General features: G+C 34.9%; 1 protein-coding gene across 7 annotated transcripts in view; it reads right to left on the bottom strand.

Annotated features, from left to right (window-relative positions):
- The window catches only part of NETO1 (neuropilin and tolloid like 1), a 62,748-nt gene that overhangs the window by 24,709 nt on the left and 11,043 nt on the right, over positions 1–26,996 (bottom strand). For 6 of the 7 annotated variants that reach the window (XR_007629940.1, XR_007629939.1, XM_050324096.1 and 3 more), the window contains exons 4-6: positions 23,570–23,818; positions 4,136–4,177; positions 3,895–4,022 (exon numbers count right to left, since the gene is read on the bottom strand). Coding sequence is in view for 5 of the 7 variants with exons in the window: in XM_050324096.1 (XP_050180053.1) it covers positions 3,895–4,022; positions 4,136–4,177; positions 23,570–23,818 (419 nt within the window). In the remaining 2 variants the exon portion in view is untranslated. Of the gene's footprint in view, positions 1–3,894; positions 4,054–4,135; positions 4,178–23,569; positions 23,819–26,996 lie in introns of those variants that run through there. The other variant, XM_050324172.1, reaches the window with a different exon arrangement.

Genomic DNA, 26,996 nt, shown 5'->3' on the forward strand with positions numbered 1-26,996 from the left:
ACAGCAGCGATTGACTGAACGATTATGAGAAACACATACTTTTCAACCAGTCACTTTCAAGTATAAGACTCCAGGTCTGCATGTAAGTTGAAGTGGTGTTCAAACTGCCTTATGCTGCCTTCTGCACTCACAGAAAGTTTCTGTTCTGCATGCATTTTTAGGGTGGGGGTTTTGGTTTTGGTTTTGTTTGTGTGTTTGGGTTTTTTTACGCTGAGTGGGGGAGATGGAGAGGGTGGGGATGGGTGTTTGTTTGTTTTGTTTGGGTGGGGTTTTTGTTATACAAGGTAATCAGTGATCACTCTGTTCTAAGTATGTGCAAGAAATTTGGTGTCCTCTGTCTCATTCCAGCTCACTGAGGATAGTAACACTAGACCCAGACTGTCAGTTTGGAGCTCAGGTTCAGAGATCTCAAGTTCATACTCCCTGGCTGATCTCAGTGCTCATACGTTGAGCTCAGGCTTGGCTTCAATCTTGAATTGGAAACCAAAGGAAGGACTTGAATCTTGCTTCTGCAGACAGTTTAGATTGGATGAGTTTAAGCCAAATGCAATTGCAAGCAACCCACATTCTGGCACAGTTTAATTAAGAAGCTAAAGATGGAAAGATCCAGCACAAACTCTGCTCTTTTAGGCATAATTCCCAGTAACAAACTGTGCAGCCCAGAGTACAGGAACATGTGGATTTAAAGATGCTTACTGAGTTCTCCCTGTTTTCATAGGTTCAAGCTGACATAAATTAAAATGATGTCACTAAATAATTGTTCTGAATATGTAATTAGTTCAAGGTTAGATAAGCACAAAGGAAGCTGATGGCAAAGCATGGACAATAGAATCAAGCTCAATTCAATAAGACACATAAAAAATGTTATCATAAATTTTACTTCACAGAAGTTTCTTTAGAATTTATTCAATTATTCCTTCCTTAATATCTGAAAATTCTTCAACCTGTCCCAGTATGGTGAAACATATATACTTCTGTGTGTATATATAGTTTGTTTTGGTTTTTTTTTTTGAAAACTGACTAAGAAAGTTCAAATGGACTTACCCCTCAAAGATGAATCTAGGCTTGAAAACTTTTTTTCCTAGCTTGCTGTGAGATCTTTCAAGTCCACATGTTAGGAAACACTGATTTATATGCTTTTATATTGCTCAATCTCTACCCAGATAGCTCTGTAAGATGGGAACAGTAAGATCCATCAAGAGATGAACCATTCCAACTCTCTGTCTAAAGGTAGGATTGATTAGCACCGTTTCTCCCATTTTTCGTATGTTGTTATCTAACCTGCAGTAGCAATGTTAACTAAACAGACTTTTTCAACCAATTACTCATAATCCCAACCAATCATAATCCCCTCACTCTTGTTTGAAATTTTGTTTGAAATTTTCTTCCTTAGTATCTAACCTGAAACTTTTTCTCAGAGTGTGGGACCATGAGTTATTCTACAGACATGGACATTAGAGCATTCCTTCCTCATTGTAAAAGCCTTTTATTATATCATGCTCCTTCACAAAATCTTGTAGATTACATTAAATAACTTTTAGTATTATTTCTATTTTTCTAAAACTCTCTTGTTGCTCTCCCTTCCAGATGCCCTTTAGCTAGGATACTCTTCCTGAAATGCAACACAACTAAATGTAGGTATGGAATAATTAATGAATGTTAATCTTTAACCCTCTATTAACAGTTAGTGTGGTGTCCTTCTGTTACACACTCTGTTTATGGTTATGTAGCTACCCAATTTGTAGTTTTACATTGGAACTGAAGTATGGATAAATACTACAGGTAAGTAAATATGGGATTTTTAGGAGGTATTTTAATCATACAGAACTTTGGAGTTAGACCAAGTAAGAACATGACAATGACATTACCAGATCAACCAATTATGAATTTGAATTAATGCTATAAGATAATTTTGTTGGCTTATTTGTGCTGATTCTAATAAGTGCAATTCTAATTTTGTGTTTACTTGTTTTTATTCTACAAATATCTAAGTACATCATAGAATAGTTTGGGTTGGAAGGGACCTAGTCCCACTCCCCTGCCATGAACAAAGATGTCTTCCACTAAATCCAGTTGCTCAGAGTCCTGTCCAACCTGACCCTGAATGTTTCCAGGAATGGGTCATTGACCACCTCTCTGGGCAATATGTTCCAGTGTTTCAAGACCTTCATTATAAAAAATTTCTTCCTAATACTTATTCTAAATCTACCCTCTTTTAGTTTAAAACCATTATCCCTTGTCCTCTTACTACAAGCCATGCTAAAATGTTTGTCCCCACTTTTCCTCTAGGCCCCTATGAAGTACCAGAGGGCTGCTATAAGGTCTACAGAGAGCCTTCTCTTCTTTTGACTGAACAGCCTCAACTCTCTCAGCCATTCCTCACTGCAGAGGTGCTCCATTCCTCTTATTATTTTTGTGGCCTCCAACAGGCCCATGTCTTTCCTATTCTGGGGGCCCAGAGCTGGGCACAGCACTCCAGCTGGGGTCTCACAAGAGCAGAGTGGAGGGGTAGATTCACCTCCCTCGACCTGCTGGGTACGCTGCTTTTGATGCAGCCCAGGATACGGCTGTTTTTCTGGGCTGCAAGCGCACATTGCCAGGTTATGTCCAGCCTCTCATTTACCCCAAAGACCTTCTCAGCAGGGCTACTCTCAATCTGTTCATCACTAAGCTTGTTTTGAAACTGGGAGGTGTCCTGAATCAATGTAAATTATATATAATATACCTAATAATCATTCATCAGCCCAGTCATCTCATATCACTGCTTGGTATAACAAAGCAGGAAGTTCATCTACTTAATTGAAAACCCCTATCAATATTAAATTTATCAAAAAGTAAAAACCCAGATATGAGATTAAAGTATATTCTGGAAATAATTTATCTGTAGTCTTTATGAGCCAACTTTTCTCCTCAGCTTTCCCATAAGAAAAATGCTGATACTAATGACTTTTTCTCTTCTGGAAACCCTTACTGGAGAGAACCCTTCGGAATTCATCCATGTGTTATACTGATGATGAAACAGTTACATTCCAGTACAGTCTCCTCTCTGAGATTACACACAAAACCCCTTATCTGTTTAAAGACAGCAGAGATCAGTACATATATAAGTTCTACCTTGTAAAACCTTTCCTGTCCAAAAAAGACAGCTAGAAAAAGTACACTGTGAAATCTCTTTAACATAGTGAATAAAAGCAGGTGGGAGGCACAAAGCTGTTCCAATTGCAAAGAGAGGAGAAGCAGGAGTTTTTCAGCAACAATTAATGCATGTAATAACTGATAAGCTACGGATAAGAGGGGAAATCAAGAAGAATCCAGGAAAGGTATTGTTAAATTCATTGCAGCCCTCTCATCTTAAAAAGGCATGGTTTGCTGTCTGTGGCGGGAAGGAAATGAGAACGCTATCTCTTTTCATCTGTGGCTCTAAACCAAAGGAACTAAAGGTTTTATACAGAGGAACGTGAATTTACCTTGGGTCCATTTTCACAGTTCCCAGATGAGAAACAATGATGACCTTAGGGAGCCAGCAGTGTTCCCTTAGTAGTCTCTATATTAGGTATTTGAAATATATTGAAAATTAAAATTATAAGATTACTTCCCTCTTAAGAAAACATGTTGATTCTTTAAAAATATGAGCAAAATTAAAGATGAATTTAAGAAAATTACTTATGGCACAAAAGGCACATTAGCACTACCCACACCATCATTTATAGAGAAAGGTGGTTATTTTGGCTGAGATGACAAATTACCCTTCCACAGCAGAAGGAAAAAAATAGTTTACAGTTAAGGCTGTAAAGTTATTGAACAAGATCTGACTGTACTAAGAAATGCACAATATATTAGAAAAGTCAATTTCTTAAATTAAATGGCAAATCAGCAAGGGGATGAAGGACTGACCTTGGATCGGGGTGGCGCTCGGATGTACCATTTACAGTCTACTGCTTCAGTTTCAGAAGCTTTTCCTTCTTTGACAATTTGTACAGATTCCACAATTCCTTCAGGTCCTCCCATCTCAAACTCACAAACTGAATAACAAAACACCAGAAAAAATGAAACCTGAACAGCAAACAAAAATATTTTCTACAGAAGAGCATAAAGGCTTCCAAGTTAGAAGAAAACCCAAAACCAACATACCAACCTGGCAATGGCTTTAAAACACCAAGGTCCTTAAAATCTGGATCTTAAAAATAGAGAAAGATAAAATTAGTTTTGTTCAATATCTAGGCTTTAATGTCAATGTGCTAAAATTTGATAATGTACTGCAGTGATATAATTATACATATACTTCTTGGAAATGAGAAATGCTTCAAAACTATGGCAACACACTAATTATTAATGCAGAAATTACTAATACTATCATAGCAACTTATTTTTTTCTGTTATGAAATCTTGCTTTTCTCTGTCTCTCTCTTTCAGAAAAATGAGTTAAAAAATATTTCTGCGTATATTAGCAAACGAGAACATCACACAGCTGATCATATGATATTTTAATACATCAGACTAATGAAAGAGGATATATTTACAGACCCATTCAGAATCTTTTTGCCTATTTTGCATTTTACAGTATAACACTGAACTTAACTAAATCTTAGAGAAATCTAAACTTCATTACATGTTTTTGAATACTCTACCATTCCCACTGACCAAGAGGAGACATTTCTTTGTGAGAAGCATCCATTTGGCCTTACTGGGAAAAAAATATCATAAGGATTTACAGTGGAATACAATGTGTTAACAAGGTAATAAATCTAATATGTGTCCTATATTCCATCAGATAAACATGATTATATTTGCTGTCTGAGAGGGTTTGCATCGTGCTTTTATAGCCAGGTGTAATAAATAGAATAAATAAGTTTGGCCTTAGACCTGTGATTCAATAAACAACAATCCATAGAAAAATCATCATTTCACAAAATTTGGCCCAGTTTGAAGATACTGTCCGAAATCAGAAATGTGAGAGACTACAGTATTTTAAGACAGGATTTCTTAGAATAAACTGCTCTTGTCTAGAAAATTGTTATCCCTTGCATGGTTTTTCTACCTAAAACAAATGTTTTGCACTGTTTTTCTCATTTACACATAGAGCTGATCTTGTTTCAGAATTGGGACAATGTAGAAAGAACTATTAATAAAACAATGAAGAGAAAGTTTGGAAGTAGGAGATGTATCAAATGAAAGAAACCAAACCCACAACCAATCCACTACGAAAACTCCTGCTTCCCTCTACTCTTAGTCCATCCAGGATAGTAAGATTCATAACCAAATAATATAATGAAAAAGCCTAGTGTTTTGTAAGCAAGATCAGCCATTTTAACCTAAATGGTCAAAATGTGTTGACTTCAAAAACTGGAGTTGTAAAATCACTTTTTAAATTATTCCTCTATAACCAGGCTGCTGTTGTTCTTCTCATTTATCATTTACAATTGCACAATATAAATCACAAATAAATCCTTATGACCTTCTGGAACTGCAAATATAACTGAGTAGGCAATTATCATTAATTGTTAAGCAGTTTTATAGATCAGTAGATACAAATGATAATCAACAGCACCAAATGAAATGAAATATTTCAGTTAATGTACTTGGATGTTGATATCTAATGCTGAAAGGTAATACTTAGAGGAAACTTACTTCTGGTTCAAAGTAACATCCCAGCTGTATCCCACGTAACCATTGCATTTCTTCCTTTTACTGAGTTTGTTAGGATCACTCTGATCTACTGAAAACACTCTACCACATTAGCAAAGTACAAAGGAGGAAGAAGGCGAGAAAGGTCCTGCCAGGATCTTCCCCATATGAAGGTATTTTCATATAAAGTAGTGCCAGTAGCAAGAATCCAGGCTGAAGTATAATCTAGACCACGCACTTTGCAGCACAAAACAATTCTTAAAGTATGTTCTTGTTCAACAATACAGTAACATTGCTAACAGCCCACACAGAAGCGCACAGTCTCTTAACATTCTAGGAATATGGTACATCTTACTCGGTCTTGAAAAATAATCTTTTTGCAAGTTCTCAACATTTCAAGACTGATGGTGAAATAAAATCTACGACACCTGAGGTGATATACTTCATTAACCATTGCCAGAATACCAATACTATTATAATAAAATCTGTAAATAATGTATTATCAGAGATGCTTAAAATTCAACCACGTTTAAGCATATTTACCCAGTAAATATTTGATTTTTAAATTGTCTACCATTAAATAGATTAGTCTTTAGCAGCTCTTCTGTACATAATTCAATCAAATTGTTGTTCTCAGTCTGGCTGAGTCAGAACACTTTTAATGATATCTAAACACTGAGTGGCTAGATCTTCCAACAGAGAGATGAAAATCATGTTCCCATAAGGAAAAATTCCCTAGCAGGAAAACTCAGAAAAAGAATGAAAAAGAAGATGGAGCACCGATAAGGAGAGAGAAAAGTAAGATGCAATAGGCTTTAAGGGCAATGAAATACATGCAGATATTTTTATGAGGATCTTCTTAATAGTAAAATGAAGTATGTAAAGAGAAAAACTAGAATGTTCATAAAAATTGTGAAAATATGTAAAGTTTATGCAAATGGAAGACCTTACATCCAGAAGGAGTTCTGTGCCTCTTTCCTGAAGCACTGAAAGTCTCTTTTAAAACAAAGTAAACTCAACCAAATAAAGGTTATTTCCTCCAGTGATATATTACAACCCACTCCACAATAACAGATTACTGAAATGTTTATTTATTATAAGCTTTACTGTAAAGCACTTGAAACTTTTTATGAAATGTAAAAAACTGTACCAGGTTTTTTAGAGTTGCTGGAAAACAAGCAGAATGTGAAACTTTGCAGTGACCTACGGAGAAAATGATAGTAATCTGTAATTTTCTTAAATAGTAAAAAAAATGAATGAGCAGACAGTGAGGTGGACCATGCCTGTGATGGTATAGATCAACTTAGAAGGAAGTCAAGTTGGAGACCAGTAAGGCATCAGGGGGGTCAATACTGGGAGAAATCCACTTTAATATCCTCATTAACAACCTGGATAATGGGACAGAGTTTGCTGATGACACAAAACTGAGAGGGGTGGTTGATACACCAGAGGGTCATGCTGCCATCCAGAGCGACCTCAAGAAGCTGGAGAAACAGACTGACAGGAACCTCATGCAGTTCAATAAGGCAAAGTGCCGTCTTGCACCTGGGGAGGAGCAACCCCGCGTACCAGAAGATACTGAGACCACCCAGCTGTAAAGCAGCATTGCTTAAAAGGACTCAGGGGTCCTGGTGGACACTACATTGAATATGATATTATAATATATCCTTAGAGAAAATAAGGCCACCAGTACCCTGGGTTGTATTAGGAGGAGTGCTGCCAACCAGGTCAAGAGAGCTGATCCTTCCCCTCTACTTGATACTGGTAAAGCAACATCTGGAGCACTGTGACGGCTTCCAGGCTCCCCAGAACAAAAGCAGTGTGGAGCTGCTGGGGTCTAGCAAAGGGCCATAAATCTGTTTAAAGGTTCAAACCATCTCTCATATGAGGAAAGGCTGATAGAGGTGGCACTGGTCAGCCTGGAGAAGAGTAGAGTCAGAGGTGGTCCTACAAATCTGTACATAAACATGAAGGGAGGCTGTAAAGTGAAGGGAACCAGGCTCTTTTTAGTGGTATCCAGTGACAGAACAAGTGGCAATGAGCACCGAATCACAGGAGGTTCCAACTGAACATCAGGAAACACTTTTCCACTGTGAGAGTGACTGAGCACTAGCACAGGTAGTCCGGAGAGGTTATGGAGTCTCTATCCTTGGAGATATTCAGTAGTTGTCTAGACACAGTCCTAAGCAAGTGGATCTAGGTGACCCTGCTTGAAAAAGGGGTTGAACAAAATGACCTATGGAGGTGCCTTCTGACACCAGACAATTTGTGATCCTCTGATTTTGTAATAACTGAACACCAGAGCTGGATAATAGTGAAATAACCAGTCAAAAGACTAGACTTATTATCTAAGGTATAAGCAGAAGTTAGACAAATTTTTATCACAATGTAGACTTATTCTTGTGGAATTGTTTTTAGTCATGAGTGCATACATATCCAACCTGGAGAAAACTGAAATATTTAGGACTGGTTTCAAAATGGTCCACTAGGTCTTCATGGGAGACTAAATATTTTGGATATTGGTTTTGGAATCTATTCCAAATCTGACCCATGGAAACCATACTACATTTCTTTATTTTTAATTTTACTGTTACTATGCAACAAGTCTGGCTTTTCTAAGCAGCTGGCAAACATGGAATTTAAATGAGAAAACAGAGCGTCAATTGTAAGGGGTTAGGGCATCTAACATGTTCAGAAATCTTACGAATTAAAGAAAATTGTAAAGTAAAAAGGGACTGTGCATTAACTGGATTAAGTCTTCAAAAAGTATGTAGATGCCATTGTTCACAAGTACACCCCAACATCGTATGTTATTGCTGAGCTGAGATATGTTTATGTGCCTATGGCATGTATGCATGTAATCCCTCACTCTGTGTCATTTGCACAGAAAGTGGAATGGTTTAAAATACTGTTACTTGAATGATTTCCATAAGAGACAAGGAAAAGGCATAAAGTTCAAACTAATTACTAGCAACAAGATGTGCAGCTGGTAATTATTGTTACAAATCAATTTTAAAAGATCACATTTTAAATAAAAAAACACAGTTATAAAACCGTTCAACTTGTCTTCAAAGACAGATTGCACAAGGTTTCTAAAAGTAATGTTGTAATACAGAAAAATTAGAGTATTTTCTTTCTTACAAATGCACAAAAATGTGAGTACACCTCTCGCATTTTATTAATCTATTTCTTTAGCTTCTCATATAAAGTTCATTTGGGTACTTTCTTACCCTGTCAATGTCAAACCTGCTGCTCTCACTGATAAAAATTAATAGATATCGCACTCTTAGAAGTCAAAAGATTTAGGTCAATGTGTTAATACCTCTTATAATAAATGGAAGATTGAGTTAGTGTGAAATATATCTGGACTACAATATACTTAATTACACTTTTTTTTAATGTCCGAAGTCCAGTGTATATACAGGGAAGAACATGACCAATTACTGCATGGTTAAAAGTCAAGATGAAGGAAATGTGTACTACAAAATCCTGGTGCTGATTAATTTTTGTGGTATTTTGCTTTCTTCTAAAAATGAGAAATGGAGGAATTTTTTTGAACAAACTATACACTACAAAGTGTTGGTATTTGAGATTTAAAGGAGTTTTTGCTGTTTGTGATTACAAAACCTTTTAATGGATGCATACAGCAAGTAGTCAGTACATAAAATATATTTCATAGTGTTAAGTAGGGAAACTCTCCACTTCTACTCACTAAACACACAGCTGTAGATATGTCTTTTCATTTCCCTATCTTTGACTAGAAATAGGCGTTCAACTTCTATCTATGCAATATTTAAGAAATTTTAACACATGCACATGCTTCACTGTCAGAGAACTTATTAAAGACTTGATTTTACATGTAAATGCTCGTAGAAAAGCAAAGAGAGTTTTTAATTGCTCTATTCAGCAAGCCACCAGTTATTTATTTTCATGTTTACAAAGTCAGGTTCTTTTACAGTGATTTCTGGGAGTCTAAGCCAGTCCTATACTCTTGAATAGTGAGGTATAGTTCTCTGTAAAAGTAGAGATTGCAGAACCCTTTATGTAGCACACTGCTTGTGGAAATGCAAGGAAGAAAGGATCCTATGATGAGTATTTCAAGGGCTGTATGTACCTTCATCTGCTGGTTTCTGAAAAAAACGTGTGAAACAAGACTGAATGAACTCAGGAGTCCACTTTATATGAGTAATGCAGCCTTGCTGTGACAGTGCAGCTGACTTGACCGCCAGGACTGACTATCAGTCAAGGGCAGCACCTTGTATGTGTCTCCCCAAGATAATATCCCAGAGGCTTCCTGTAATTGACTAATGGTCTCTGAACTTGACTAGGAAGAGAGATGTGTGATCCTATGGTGCTTTTCCTGAATAATGTTGAATTCTAAGTATACTTACTCATGCAATTTCAGGGCAATACTACTAGGGCTCGGGATGTGTCTCATTTTTTTACAGATGATTCCTAGCTCAGTCTAAGGAAATAACACTTTAAGTTCATCGCAGAAGACTAGGAGAAAAAATGACCCAGAGGGTTTAGCCTCAACTGATTGCCAAGCATTACCTCTGCAGATTGAACCTATTTATACACATTATTGCTTCCTACCATTGAGTGCTGAATCTGCATATTTTTTTTCAGGATATTCATGCTGTATCAGTCCATAGAGTGAATTTCTCAGGACAGAAGGATCTTACAGGAATAACTTGGTGATACAAAATAGCCTTTGTTGTTTTATCATAGGAGAAATACTTTCTCCTAGTTTTACCTCTGACATTCAACAGAATGAATACATTCACTGCAGTATTCTTTTGAATAGCTACATCTTTTAGAGCTAATATAGTCAACAGAATATGTTATTTGTGCTACCTCAAATAGTACTGCATCACCAGTAGTTGACTGCACATTTCCAATAAAAAAGTTATGACACATTTCTAATAAAAAAAGAAACATCAACATAGTGTTTACACCTACTAATATTCTGCTGTAGTTGGCCATGCCAGTGATGCCATCTTTTTGAAGATAACAGCATCTGTAATGAGAAGCTCAAATATCTCCTCTAGTTCCAGCATGTGAAGAGTTCACTTCCCACTTTAACAAGAGAATTCTTGCACTGTCTCAGAATATTTTTCTTCTATAGTCTAGCAAAGGACCAGGTGGTCTTTTGCTAAAGGAAGAATCGTGTCAGGGAGCACCAGAAGGGAACTGAGTTGTGTTTGCAGAAACATCTGCTTGCTAAATCATCTGGCCATATATCAGAACGAGATGAAACAGACAAAATACTCCAGAAAATAAAATCCTTAGATTAGAAACAAGTGAAATAACCATATAGTCAAAAAGCTATTTGTTAGTTTACTGTGCAACTGTTAGATTTTTGAAAGTTATTGGATGAATTATGTTCTGGTACTCTCCTATAACAGTCTTTGTATGATTCAAAAACGTCACAGGATGTTTTCAGTATATTCTATATCCAAAGTAGAAATCTCTTGGTGTTTAGGATCAAATAGAAAAATCTAGGTTTCCATCCCCATTGGAGCCTGAAGGTTCTCTTTCTAAAGGAAATACTAAAAGAAAAAAAAAAAAAAAAAAGAAAAAGACCCTAGAACATATCAAAGGAAGAGTGAAATCGATTTGTTAAACCTAATTGTCAACTCCAATTGTAATATGTGCTCACCACAGACACTTTCAGTGAACAAGAAGAGGAACTCTAAAACCCACATAGCTCTGTGAATTGCTGAGGAGGGCATATCAACACCAAGAAACATATCAAACCCAGGAACAAGTGTAGGAAAATCAAGTCTTCTGTCCTGTTATTTTAGAATTCAGTGCAGTATATTTTTCAGTAACACCAGATCTTTCCTTCTTCTGATACTTTTAGGAGGTTTTCTGCCTAGAAACTGTCCTTTCAGGGTGTACTGAGCTGTTGACCACAGCAGTTTCACCAAATGTACAAAACCCTGTCTACAGAATGAGAGGAGGGGTTTTCAAGAGCTTTAGCTACAGAGTATACTGTGGAGCTTCTTTGGAGATATTCTTGCATTTCCTTTTGTTTCGTCATCTTTTTAAACGCATAGGGGAGCAGATTTCTCTGAGGATAGTGTTTCAGAAAGAAGATAACTGTGTGTTAGAATGTGAATTCCCTATTTAAATTACCCACAAACTTACGAGTTTTACATTTAATTATACAGGCCAACATTTAGATAATTAAAGGATATAAATAATATATATGGGAAGTGAGCAACAGTCCTTCCACTTTTTCCAGTATTATGAAATTTAACTTCTACTGACAGTATGGGAGAAAAACATTTTGATAAAGTTTTGGTTAAGCAAGGCTTTACAGACAAGTTTTTGCCTTTTGGTTATAACTTCATGAGAGTGACATTCCCTTTGTTCAAATTGATAATTTTTCTCCAATTTCATACAATTAAAAGTGACAGAGAACAGTCCAAACAACACTTAATTCATAATGCTGACCTGGAGTAGACATAAACTGTTGGAAACAAGATATAAGGTCAGCTGGAACTTCTATTATTTTCATGAGAACAGCCTTACTGTATGCTTTACTATGTATTGAACTAAACCAAACGTAATTCATACCAACTCTAGCCCAAAATATTTCCACTTGAATTAATGAATAAAGATTTCTGCTCATGAGTAATAGTTAAGATATGTTTTGCCACATGCCCACATGCTAAAATCAAAATGATAATAAATTCTAAACCAGAGGATATTTTCTTCAATCTTTGAAATTTTTTTCCTTTAAACAAGATTCTCCTTATGGATCCTCAGTCCTCGCTGAGTATCATTTATACCACATGCTCTGTGTTCACTAACTGATTCTCAAAGTGGTTTGTCATGAACAGCAACAAACAAATGAGTCTGTGGGTAAGTGGAGATTTGGAACCTAGAATACGAATTGAGTAAGATTCAAGTCTATAATAACTCCGTTACTGCTGACTTTTTCTCACACCAGAAACTCCAGATTCAGCTATCCCTAACCAGTGATTATCTTTAGTACATATCAGTACATTTTTAATTCTATTATCGTAACTTGAGAATTTAGGTTTAAAAAATATAGTTTGCATAGAATTTACCAGATTTGCATTCTTCTTATCCTCTATTCAAAATCTACCAGTCTGAAGCAACAATCTGATTTTCACTGGATTTACTCAGAATTTTAATATTGATTTGAAAAGAAGGAGGCTTAGGCCCACAACCTGAGCTACCTAACAGCAGGATTTTTCCTAGCTTTATTTAAGAGTCATTTAAAGTTCTAGAGATAAAAAGAAATAAAGTTAAACATAAATTAAACCTTTCATTTAAAAGTACTTGGTAAATCTTTCTTCTATATTTATATTGGAATATCACTGACATGCAATATTCTAGAATATAAAACCTAAATGCTAAAAAAACCTAAAAACCTAAACCTAAACCCAAATTATTCTAGTGGAGGATGCACATATAATTAAATTTGACTTTTAAAATCCTAACCTAGTATGCATTTTTTATTAAAAAACAAACAAGCAAACAAACCAAAAGTATAACCTAATTTTGTAGAATTTCAGTATAGACTTCATAGTTGGTAGCAGTTAATAACCAACCGTCTAATTCCCACAGTGAAATCAATTTTTAGGAACAAAATATTTTTAGTAAGCATTTTCTGCATTCTCTTTTAATATTAATTTTCCCATAGACTTGAGAAATGAGCTACAAGAAATAAAAGGAAGAGGAAAAAAAAAATCTGGAGAAAACAAGAGGTGCTATAATACAATCTTTTGTTAACCCACATACTGCAACCAGCAGATTTGATAACATTGTCTCTTGAGCTTCAACTATCAGATAACATCTGGCAAATGATGTATGTAAGTCCTGTTACACAACATCTTCTGGTTTCTCAGTGTCATTTAGGGAACTGATATGTGACTAGAATAACACATTTCATGCTGCCTGCTTCTGTCATGCTAGTACAAATTTGCCACGGACACCAGTTTATTTAAATCTGAATTCTCAAAATAAATTTGGCAACTCTCTTCTTATCATCTTACTCATAACGCAAATTGCTGGTTACTAGATAGTCTTTTGACATCAAAGTATTCAAATAAATTCAAATTTCTGCATCTTTAATGTGTAATGACCTCTAAAGCAATATTTTTTAAATGTTGATCAAAAGCATTTGTTTATTTATTTTCACAATTTTTATTCTGTTCAATTGCATTCTCAATTGTTTGGTAAATCTCATCACCCTACACATACTAAAAAAAAAATAATCAAAAGTTCATTTTACACTGTGCACACCCGACCAAAACATTTTGTCTCACTGAAGTTAAAATCTCTTCTACTATCTAGTTGAGTAAATCCTAATGTCAGGCACTAATTTTCCTAGTGGATTGGAGACTATGTTGGGATCATGTAAACAATGTGCAGCTGACATAGTCAAAAAGGATCTTCAGAGGAAGAATAATATGATTATTATATAATAATAAAATTGTCCCTTTCAAAAAATTATCCATATGTACTTCTTTATTTTTATTTTAAAAAGTCCCTCTGACAATGGATGCACTACCAAAAGTTCAAGTAGTAGGAATGTAGTAAAAATGTACTGGAAACCTTTTTTTATGTTTTCAAATTTTAAATCCATGGAGTGGAACCAGTACTCATTGCAAATGGCTGCAGAACTTATATTACTTCATTTTACAACTTGTAAATCTGACTGACTGAGTTGGACAAAAGAAGCTTATCTGAAATAATTATGTTCTAAGCAGAAGATGGTTGAAGTAAATTATTTCATTTCAGACAATTCCAAGGTGTTTCTTTTTAGGGGTAAGGATATCTACAGGAAGAACAGCAAAGAAAGAAAGACAAATCATAAATAATGATCCAACAAAAACTCAGCTTATTGTAACACAATATTAAAAAATAAAAAAGGAGAAGGAAAAACTGAGAATTAGTAAATTAAACCTACTTAAGGCTATATTAGTCTATTATTTGTCAAATAGACAAATTCTGAATTGATGCATTTCTATCACATCATCCTTGTGAAGGTAGAAAACTAGTTTTAATTTGTGAAGAGTTGAAGAAACACTGGTTCCATTCTCCAAAATTAACAAATATTTCATTTTGACCTAGTGCAGCATATGTAAAGATAGAGAAGAGTATTTAAACATACCTACATTTAAATAAGTACCCAAATCTGGAGATTGTCCAGATTTAGGCACATGCTTCAATGTAGGCTTCCTGAAGTTCTTTGCTAAATTGGGACTAGATTTAGTGGCTTGTCAGTGCAGCATTTGAGTACAGTAAGCTTAAGTAACTGTTGTTGGGAATTATCCTTGGGCATATCAGAAAGTAATTTCATAGATTTTTGGTGGATTACAGTGTTAAATTATAATAGCTGTTATTCCTAGTTGGCCTGAGGGCCTTTGTGAAATGAACAGGTTTTGCAGAGAAAAAAAAAGGACACCTAATATTTGGATTTGCCGTGATAAAAAAAATGTGCAAACTGAAAATATATACACATCACATATAAATTGAATAAAAAATTACTTGTTGATTTTCCCAAACAAAAGATTAGGAATATCTCTGCCTAACGTGAATTAATGTTGCAAGGAAAAAAAACCCACATTTAATCTACTCAGCATTCATAAACATTAAGCAACACCCACATTAAGCATGTGACTCTTGCATGAACTCGTTATTGCCACTCATAACTCTTTACAGATTTTCATATTTAAAAATTTGACTTATTTTGAAATTGGGCTTAAAAATTTAAACTTTTCACTTCCTCAATTTTAATGGTCATTTTTAGGACAATACATCTGCATCTATTGTATACAACTCATCAGCCAATTTTACTAGAGGAGATTTATTCTTAACTCCTCAGTGTACGTTGAAGATAAAAATATATATGATAAAAAGAACCTGTCATTAGTTTGAGGTAGGTTATCATCGTACAGAGAGAGAGTGAAAGAGGAAAAAGGAAAAAACTCAAAAAAGGACTAAGTCTGAGTGTTCGGAGACTTGATTCATGCTCTTGATTTTCCACAATGTTTGCGTCTAGCAACACACACATTGGCCAGATTTAACCATACAGATGACACCTACTCAAAGAAATCACTGAATTAATCTGCTCCTTATATGGAAAGAACTGCACATGATAGTATTTCTCTACCCCATGACAGCAGTATGATATTGAAGACTACAGGGTCTTTGATATCTTAGCACATAATAGGAGAAAAAGAGAAGATGGATCAAAGGCACAGAGACTCTAATGAGCCACCTAAGCCTATTTACAAAATATTTAGAACAAAATTTGTATCAAAGCTGAATGAAGCATGATCTTATCTTTAGATCTGAGCATCAAAGAAGCTCAAATGTGATATCTGAAATGGAAGAATTACATAGTCTGCATTTCTCAACAGATAGTAAACAAATAAAGATTGGTCGAGCCATCAATATTGCAAAAGATATATTAAGATGACAACATAGACCTCCTAGAACTACAAATATAGAAGTAATATTCAATAACATTAACCTCAGTACTTGTAAACAAAAGAAGCTCTGGATTGACCTTTTTATGAAAAATATGAATATTACCCTCAGAATATGAATCAATTCTAGACAGTTGATGAGTATACACAACAAAGGTTGCGAAAGGATATACTTATCTGACACATTTCATAATTTAATAACCATTACATACTACAAAAATGTTCAGCTCTACAAACATTAATTAGTTTTCCAAAGACTCAAATGTTGAAAGCTACTAATTGTTGGCCAAGAGATCTTTTTATTAGTTACAGGGAACTTGGATATTTCTAACAAGGGATGGTGCACATTTCTTTAAGGAGAATTAGCTAAAAGCACTATTCAAAGAGTTAAGAATCTATTAAGGAAAGCTACATATCTCAATAAAGATCTTCATTTATTACTGATAGAATTGAGTAATGCCTCCTTAGAAGAAGTAGAAGATAACAAAAAAAAAGGACAATCAGAGTTACTTGAACCTATGCAAATATGTGACTGGAAACAAGTGATACAAATATGGTTTTGCATCTAACATATATGGACAGCTAAAGAATCAGACCAGTTGCAACTCTGTGCCTAGACTAAAATATAGCTTTCCTGCCTAACAGATAGGCCACAGTCAGGCTGATTAGACAAAAACACTGAGGTGAGTGTTAAGATTTATTTGCTATATCAGTAACACCTCAGAAACGTGTAGATACAATCCATAAAGATAAAAATGTAATGGTTTAAGCATTGGATAATTAAAGAAAAAGAATTGCTTTAATGTCAGCAGAATCTCTGCATACATCCACATTTCCAAACACACTAAGACAAACTATTGCAGACCAGGATGAGGCCACAACACAACCAGCTCAGAGTGTGTCCCAGTATGATCTGTTAGAAAATCTGTCAGGTGAGGAAGTCAGATGATCTGGGAAAACTTTGCAGAGTATTTAAAAACTCTTTATTAATTATATATGAGGCAGGAAATTTCTAATTTTTTCCCTGAAGAAATAAATGTTATAATGTTTAAATGAGAACTAGCGAGGAAGACACTAAACAACAGATTTTGTAGATGTTATTCTGAATGTATTAGTGAAAATTCTCACTGTAAAAAATGTTGTTTACAAACACTAGTGGAAGACTTTCTGTTTGCTCTGTCATTTCCAAGTGCTTCACAAACATTACGGAGAAATCAAGAATTAATAGGGGAAACAAATGTCCAGGGCCCACTGGTTATTTCCACATTTTACAAGGGTTTAAAGTAAAGTATAATCACTTTAGATCAGACCTAATGTTACACTAACTCAGCATAGTATTTGCATAAAGCCAAAATTTTATTCTTAGGGAAAAGAACATAAGAAAAGGACCAAATTAAAAGAAAATCTTCTACTGTTTCTAAGACTTAGTTTTAATTGTTCTATAACAAGTAATAATATAAACTACTTATGGAATGACAGTGGTGATGTAAAAATGCAGCCTTATCTAAAAACGTTGGTTTTCTAGTATTAATTTTGAAGGCACATCTAAGTTTGCTAAAGATTCCTCCCAGGTGCTTCCAAAAGCACAGACTTTTTTGTCAGAGAAATGTGATTCCTATGTAAATAATCTTTAACGCTGAAACACCATAATCACCGTTATTGGTGAGACTGGATACATATCATGAAAGGTATTTCTTCTGGAGGTAGAGTAGAATTATTTGCACCTATACAGCTGTATAATATCCTAGTAAACCTTCTCTAGAAGCATGAGTTCAACTTGTTATGGAACAAACACAGTGAAGAAATTTTTGTACAGAAGAGGGATAGTACTAGATAGCAGGGAGAGCAAGAAGCCTGTAGAATAAAAAAACAGCACAAGGCTGTGACTTGTATAGACAAGGAAACTGACAACTTAAAATAGAGATGACTGTCACCTCTAAGCTCATAAGTCAGTGGCATGCAGTCCTGGTGAGGAAACAGGTCTCATAGCTAACAAGTAACTTTGGTGTAAGAAGGCAAAGACATAAGCAGGCTATATTTTAGGTAAGAAATCAGAAGAACATTCCTAATAATTTGCATCCTGGAACAGGTCTTAAATAAAAATGGTAGAAGCAGAAAATACCCAAATAAAATTAACTTGGAAAGTCCTTTAAGATCTATTTATAGAGGCATATGAATTTAAAGAGTTATGAGATGAGCTGGAAACTGACTGCTTGCAGTCACAGTGTGAGAGACAACACTAGGCTTGAAAGCCCCTTCAATCCAATATTCACAGTCAATACAAATGAAACTCTAATGTCCCTAGTTAATTAAAATCTTGTACTTTTTCTTTACTCCAATTCTAGAATACTTACAACTATAGATTATATTGCTATTGCTCTTATTTTACATCAAAGCTCAACAAAATAGGGACTTAAGTGTTCAGTTTCGTTCTGATTGGTAATCTGATCTCCCAGCATGCAGGGATTTCTAAACCAGGAAATTCTGTAAGTTGCCTTTTGGGTATTGTCAAAAGAAAAATGTAAGTATGTGATAACAAGAGGTAATATGGGACCTGAGAATCCCATGAGACCTTCTAGATAATCATTTCCTCCACATAAGGAATTATTTTTCACTTGAAATTTCAAATAAACATATTATCACATTACATTCTCATATTTATGATACTGAAATATTCTAGGCCTCAACCTACAGTTCTTATAAGATAATGAAATCTATAGGACAGCACAAAACAAATTCCCTTGAAAAGACATTATTCATGTAACTGATCATGATTGTCAATGTAATGCATGATCCTACACGTGAGAAATTCCTTCTCACTCACAAGACCAGATGCCCTCGTGCCTTGTGAACAGCAATGAGGAGCCTGACTTTTATGAAGTACACTTGTATGAACACACTAAAAGTTCATAAATCAAACTGCTTATAAAAATTTGAAGTGCTGAGGACTAGTTACCTCGATAAATGAGATTCACACTTTTTAAGTTTTTTGTAACATCAGGAGGTTCTGGCTCAAAAGTTCAAATAAAGAGTTACATTTTCTCCTACTTTCAAACCAACTCTGATCCCAAAGGAAAAGGTATTGCCACATTCAAAGCCACATTGTTTGCTAGTTCTGAAAAACCTTAACTGGACTGCAAGTTGGTTAAAAGTGATTGTCACTGCTGACTAATTTAGAAGCAATCAGACCAGTTTGGAAGAGAACAGGAACATAAACAAATAAATACAAACAACTAAGCAAGTTTACACAAGTATTTGGTTGTCATAGACGCCTGGGAAACATCTCTTCCTTAAATACAAGGAAGGACATGGGCATTAGGTGGTAAAATGATTTGACAATCTCTTATCTAAGTTCTTTAGAACTGTGATTCAATTTAAGAAATTCACATTAAATTTTTCATGAGGTCTAAAATGTGCAAATTCCCCAACCAGAAAGAATTTGGGCCGTTTGCATTTTTTTTTCCCTCAAGATAGACAATGCAATTATTCTATTACTCTGACATTCACTGCAATAGGGATGTAAAGTACTGTTATTCTGATTAGACAGTGTTTTATACTCAACTTTTAGGAACATGTGAGCATAAATATTTTTTTCTTTTTCCATTATCAGGCAGTTGAACAGAAAACACTACTGACTGACGTTTATATCAATGAGGCTAAATAAAAACACAGATGGCTTCTACTAAGCAAAGGAACTGAAAGTAATGATGTGCTATCTTAAGCCACTGTCCTGCAAAATCAGGGACCAGGATAAACAGAAATCTGATTATTCTAGCTGAGTAAGAAAGCTCAAATAAACATAGCCTCTCTCTGTCTGAATCCTTGTCTACAATAAAAAAATGACTCATTTTAAAGAATACTTGTCATTGTAAGTCCCTTTGAAGTAGTACTTTAATTTTTTCTACACTAAACAGTGATTCACCATCATTTTGGAAAATAGTCCTGAGACATAACCTTTTTGGAAAAATGAGTGTAACAGATTGAGTCAAAGGACCCAGAGCTGTGAAATGAAATTTCAGGTGTAGGCCTTTCAACAGCCTGAAGAATGGCAGACCAGGAGGAAGAGCAAATTATCATTGCACTTGCCTCATGGGTCTTTATCTAGCCAATCACATCTGAATTCAAAATTAAAGAGAGTAAATAGAACGTATCGTAGTCTGATATGTACTTTTTTAATACATCAGATCAGAGAAACAAAAAAAGCCAACAAAATGTTTGTACACATTTACAAAGGTTTCATAGGTTCAGATAGTTCTATTTTGAAATGATCACAGTTAATCAGAATTTAAAAATAAAAACTAAAATTAAAATAGTATATAAAAATAAGTAAGTTTTGATTTGCTTATAAACTCTCATGTGTACAAAATGGTTGAAAATGTACTTTACATCCATATTTCATCTCGTTATTACTGGTATTCAGCTGTAATAACGTAAAAGAAGATGACTACTTTTCCCCTTAACTCAAAGTTTGGCTTTGAAAATAGTCTATCCTTAAACCACACATACAGCTTCATTCATCCACACCTTGCTTAATCCTATACTTTATAAAATCACAAAAATTAAAACCTAAATTATTCTCTTAATATGAACTTTGATTCTGAAAAACTGTCAATAGTTTTACCACTTACTGGGTGCGTTTGTATTGGCTTTGTGTGTAGCTCTGATTTTGTCATTAAAGTTATTTGTTCTGCTTGATCTCACCTTTTAGACTGCTGAAAAGAGCTCTGAACAAGTCTATTTAAATGGAACAGAATTTATGATAAGAGAGTTGCATTAGTTTCAAAATGCCTAAACCTCCTGTCCCTACTGGACTTTTGCATCAGTGGATGGATTTCCAACCATTTCAATACCAAGGAGTCAAAGAAATTATTGAACAGAAAAGTTCTAGCAATTGCAAAATATTAGTCCATTCCTTAGGATTGTTCTTTATACTTTCTTTTCGAAAGACTTAGTCCAAACTAGTTTTAAAATGCCTTGGGTCCAGGGTTGTTTCCATTTGCACAGACTAATAGATCTTCATTGCAACATTTTTCATGGTACCCTAATTGATCTTATTTTCAACTTCATCCAGTTTTTATACACTCTGGAGACATAGTAAATAATTTCTTTCCCTGTTTCTCCAGGTGCCATTCAAATAACAATAAATGCTTGCAGCTTCAATTTAGTCAAATTTACTTAGGTTTTTTTTTCTTAAATCTTGCCCACACATTTAATGTCACATCTCTTTATCATCAAACCAGAGCCTCCATCAAGACCTCAAATTCAAAAGTGGCATATGAGAAACACTCCATGGGTGGGTGGGGACCCTCAAAGTTTGTTGTTACTAGAGAAATAGCTCTGTTACACTTGTCACTGGGATGAAGAAAGCCTTCTATGCAGATTGCAGTTAGGCACAGTGTTCTGCTTTCGACAAGTCATATGGGTGGCAACCCACCTCCCCTGAGCATTCAGTGGTTCTAGACAGTGATAGTTTCCAAATGAGTTTTTGCTTTGGATCATTTTCGTGTTCTTTAAAGAGAGGTTAGCCAAAAATTATCTTCTTTGTTCATAGTTTAATTTCATAAGTTTTCACTACCTAAGATGGATCTAGGTGGTTTAAGTGATAATTTCTGTAGTGGAGTCCTCCCTATGCTACTTGTATACACTCTTGAAAACCATCACTCATTTTTATGAATTGAGAGCGACCCTTCCCACTGCACACATTTGGACAATAGATCACAAAAGGTCACGTCTTATCCATGCCTACATAAAAAAAGACTGTTTGAGTAATCCTGTTGAATGCAAACTGCTTCTTGTTACCAGTGATCGAGAAGGCAGCAGTACTGTTTTGCATTTGTCAGATTAATCATATTCTCATTTTGGCCGGTATTCCTAGAAATCCTCTATTATTTTCAGAGCTTTCTATTGAAATATATGGGGGGAGCAGGGGGGGGATGAGAAAGAAGAAAGGAAAAAGATAGCTATTCCATTTGAAGTCTAGAATAAATTATGCTGCTGTGGCAATTTACCAGCATTGATCTCTGTGTAGAAATTCTCCTTACAACAGTAGAAAAAGAATGAGGATAAAATACGATCCATGAAATTGTCTTTTACCTGAGAGTTTTTTAGACAGAATAAGCTGCAGGTAGTGATATGAACATCTTTTCAACCAAAATGCATAACTCTTTGAAACAAATAAGACAAGAAATGTAAAGCAAAGAACTTTTGGCACAGGGTGGGGAAAGGGTAAAAGCCCACAGGTCCATGGTAAATGAGAGCTAAAAGTTTAACTCACTTTACAGAGTGAATATGCAAAATTTTGTCCACTGTCTTTGAATTTACAATAATAGATACATATATCTAGCTCTCAGGCTATTTGCTGCAGAAATTCTGTGTTCTGTTGCTGTTTGAACCTTCTAAATATGTTTACCCTCTGCAAAACAGTATCCCTGACTTGAAAGAAAACTGAACTATGCTGGTTGATTCCATAACTATTTTCCTTGCATTAGTGAAAGAAAACTACATAGAGGAGACACATAGAGCAAGCACTCCTGCCATCTTCTGTGAGGCCCCTGGAATAATTAAGGAAGAAGAATTTCAGGTCTGCTAATTTTAGGAGATATTCTAAAGAATGTTGTTTGACCTAATACAACAAGTTAGCTGAAACAATAGTGACATAATTGACAAAATCATGTAATAATTACAGCACTTTAGACCATGCTATATTAAAGTATGACTCATCACTCAATACATAAGAAGGTACAGAACTACGTCAAATCCAGTAGTGCAGTGCAGTGCTGTACAGTGTAGCTGCAGCCAAAAAAGAAATTTAAAATCAGCAATCTTTTGCTGGTAAGTGGGAGAGGAAAGGAATTAATAGGAAGTATGAATATGAATTTTGTTTCACTTTAATGAATTAAATTTAAAAAGTGACGAGAAATAAGTGTGTAATTACAATTAATATTTACAGGCTTTTTAGAGAAATATTTAATACATGTTACTATATGAATCTTGCACTTCCTCTGGCAATACTTGTAATAGTTTGCTTTATTGAGAAGGGAAAACTATTCCACTCCTCAGCTGGGGAAATGATTGGTGAAGTGGAAAAGCAATGATGGAATTTTCTGACATAATTACATTTTTTTATTAGAATACTTTATCAATGATCTTTTTGAAAGAAAAGTTGTACAGTGTAACCATCAAGTATAAAACACAGAACTTCCCACTTAACATTTTGAATGCTTTTCTGTAATAGAATTCAATTGAAAACAATACTTTTAAAAACTGCAGTCTGAAAATTACTTCCTTGTAAAAGCCTTACTTTTTATGTTAAAGATACATATCTTTATCACTGTCCTATCTAATAATACTTTCCTTGATAATAAAAATAGTCTCAGTTAAAGATATTGTTCAACAGTATGATTACACTTCACTGGAAAAGTTACTATGTTAAGCTATTTCTATTAAAAAGTGTGATGATGTGTACTCACCAGGTGTAAAGTTATACCGAGCAGAAAATCCAATAGATTCTAGTTCAGCATCAGCAAAAAATTTAATCCACAGGAATCTGCCACTGGATTTTATCATAGGTGGATTTTGCTGTCCACAGAAACGTCCAATGATTGGGGAAAAGCCAAAAGGTCCATCTCGTACTTCAATATGGTCAAATTTACACTCCCAAGAAGGCTCTATGGAATATTTTTCATCAAAGTGTAGTTCAATGCATTGTCTAGGAGCAGCTAAAGATGAAAAGAAAATGATCATATTATTTTCTAACCCAAAACCCTTCAAAACTAAAGCAAACTAAATAAAATCAAATATATCAATTTTGTATGCCTCAGCATTTTGCTTAAAAACTTGTTTGAAAATTAGTATATCTATATGTTTTATAGATTTCACACTGTCAAATTACTTGTCTATTGTTTTCCTTTAAAAAAAGTGCTTTTGACAGTAGTGCTTAACAAAGATAAGAGAGATATCTGTGATACAAAGCAAAATAAAGTTAGGAAAAATTGGTTCAAACACATAAAAAAATCTTTTTAAGAAACCTACAGATTTGGTAAAAGATGTTTTTGTTATATTTGGGGGAGGAGTGTTTATCAAAATGCCTTTTTATACCTATTGCCCACAAAGGTAATGAAGAAGAAGCTGATCATAATTGTGCTACAGTAAGGGCAGATCATGTTCCTCCATGTATTGCAGTCAATGACAAACTGGAGTGTAACTGCTTATACTCAGAATTCTTATCATCTCACTTAAAACATAAGGACAAATGGATTTAACTCTCACTTAAGAAAGAACTAGATAATAACTAAAGAGCAAATGATATACTGAAAACCTTGAAGGAAATTCATAGTGGTCACTTAATTAGACATGAAAAAGTTCCATCCTTTTTGTTAGATACTAAGCCTAGTGATAGTCAGAATGATCTATAAAACAAATATTCCCTGGTATCTCCTGCATAAAGCAAAAAATTTACTGGTAGAACTATAGTTTTTCCTTAACAGGAGAAAAAAACATCATGGTTTAGTCTATAAATTTTAACAGATGCAACCTCCCTAGGTGCACTGTTTCGTATGCTTAATCCTTCCATAGCAAAAACTGTATGCCTTCAGTGTCTAGACCATGGTGTGTTAGAGCTTTTTGCTGACAAAGCCTTCTGCTAAGGCAAAGATTTGTTGTGTCATTGCTTGCTATGCCTCTCGTGGGATCATGTCCTACACTTTACACATATTGGAAGAGGTTGGAATTGCTAAGAGCTTTGCCTGAGTTACCATTCTTTTCACACAAAAACATGTAAGATCAAAGTCCAAGCCAGGTGCATAAAATTGACATGGAAACAGCTGCCACTCCAGCAGGTCAGTATCTCTCTGTTTCTTTCCTCAAGATTAGTACAAAACTATTAACATGACCAGAACTTAGATCTCATTTGGATTTTGAAATGTTTGATGTTTTTGGTATAAACTCATTACTTACATAAGAAGAGAGACTATTTAAAATTAACTGAATAAGAAGGTATCAGGTAAATCTTGAAATCTTTACATAAAAGCACACAGTCAGAACCCTTTTACAACTATCTTATGTAAATAATTACAGTGTTGTTTGACAAGAAGCATTTAAGAAGTTAATAAAACTCATTATTTGAAAAGAAAGATTATTTTAACAGCTTTGCTTACAATGTTAATATAATTAGGTGATTGATATTTACAGAAACATTAAATTTAACATAAGAAATAAACCATTTTTACTGCTCTCAATTTGAAGAAATTCACATTTAGGGAAGTACTTAGTACTGACTTGTTATTTATACCAATTTACAGGAAATTTGTGATCTTTCTGCCCATGTAAATTCAAAAACAAAGCAATAGATAAAGCTTTTCATGTCATTGCATCAAATTCACAGTTCATGTAAAAGAAACTACTTTGAAAGTATGAAAAAAAATAAAAATAAAATTAGATATTAAAGCTTGTAAAGAAGATCCTACTAATTTTATCCTTGGTGAGGTTTGAAGACCAAAGTAGATCTTTTCTGATTATAGCAAAAGACTGAATACCTGGAAGATATCATCGATTACTGTTATTCAGATGTTTCTATCCTTGACTTCACACTTTTATAACAAATATTGATTTAAATTTAACTAAGCAATACTTAGGGCAGAAGGGAGCAACCAGCACGTTTCAATCTGGCATCATATTTTTCATGCTCTTATTCCATTTAAGGGGATTTGTTGGGAACTGTTCATCATTCACCTAAGGACAGCAGAGTTAGGCATCAGAAACTCCATACTTACAATGCCTTAGGTAATCTTAAGAATACTCATTATGGCTTGAAAATCTTACATACACACTCTATTCCAATGTTATGCTATTAACCCACCTAAAGCTTTATTGTAATGTGTCAACACCACAAACTAGTAACTCTGCCACGACTGTGTCAGACAGCATCATAGCCACTGTATGGCTGCTCTGCTTTCCACAGCCCCGAAGAGATATCTGCTTCAAAAACAGCTTATGCCATTATTATAACATACTTGGCCTTTATAAACTTTCTCTTTTTCACTGCCTTATTTTGTATCAAGAGGAGGGTTACAAATGCTGGCCCATAGTTAAACCCACAGCAGGTCTTCTCTAAATCTCAGACTCAAATAACATACATTAAAAATGGGTATGAGGCCCCTTCCGAGCTGTAGCTTAGACATGCACAACCTGAGAAAAACACAATTTCCACAACCTCTGTGTAGTGCTCTGAATTTCACAGTGCAGACTAGTTTTACAATCAGAATATTGCTATAGTTTACATTTCTCTACTTTTATTTATTTTTCAACTAAGTAAAGATGAGGATTTTCCTAGTGAAGCTCAGATCTTGCTACAGGATCAGAGATAATCACATCAGCTCAAGGAGGGCTCAAGAGTTTTCAGTTTTCCCCAAACCTCCCATCAGTACAGGCTACTTCACTCTAAGGAAGGAGCATTAAATAGTCATTACCACTTCTCCATTGGTAAATAAAACAAGACTGGGAATTGAATCTGGGAGCTGGACACACTGCCTGTTCACACTCCTTAAATGTAAAAGTCACATTCTGTCATCACTTTGGCTGTGCCAAGTCGAAATTGCCAAACCCCATTCTTAGGCATGATGTGGTGGCTCACATCAGTCAAGGATCACTTGTAGTTTGTATCACCAAGTAGTTTGTATCTGTACTCTTAACTTGGAAGGTAAAAGGCGTTGAAATGTACATGTGCAATTGTGCCTATGGGCCTTGAGGCCAGTAAGCACATCCAAACCTATTTTAAGCATTAGTATAGGTAACTGCCCATGGCACAGCCTGTTCTGCAAGCTAATCCAAACAGGACAAGCTCCTTTCTCCTGACTCTCCTGAGGAATGCAACACTTCATGTTTATGTAATTGTGTGTA

This window comes from Myiozetetes cayanensis, unplaced genomic scaffold, assembly GCF_022539395.1.
Source record: "Myiozetetes cayanensis isolate MyiCay16 unplaced genomic scaffold, myiCay2020 scf1, whole genome shotgun sequence".
NCBI classification, from domain to species: domain Eukaryota; kingdom Metazoa; phylum Chordata; class Aves; order Passeriformes; family Tyrannidae; genus Myiozetetes; species Myiozetetes cayanensis.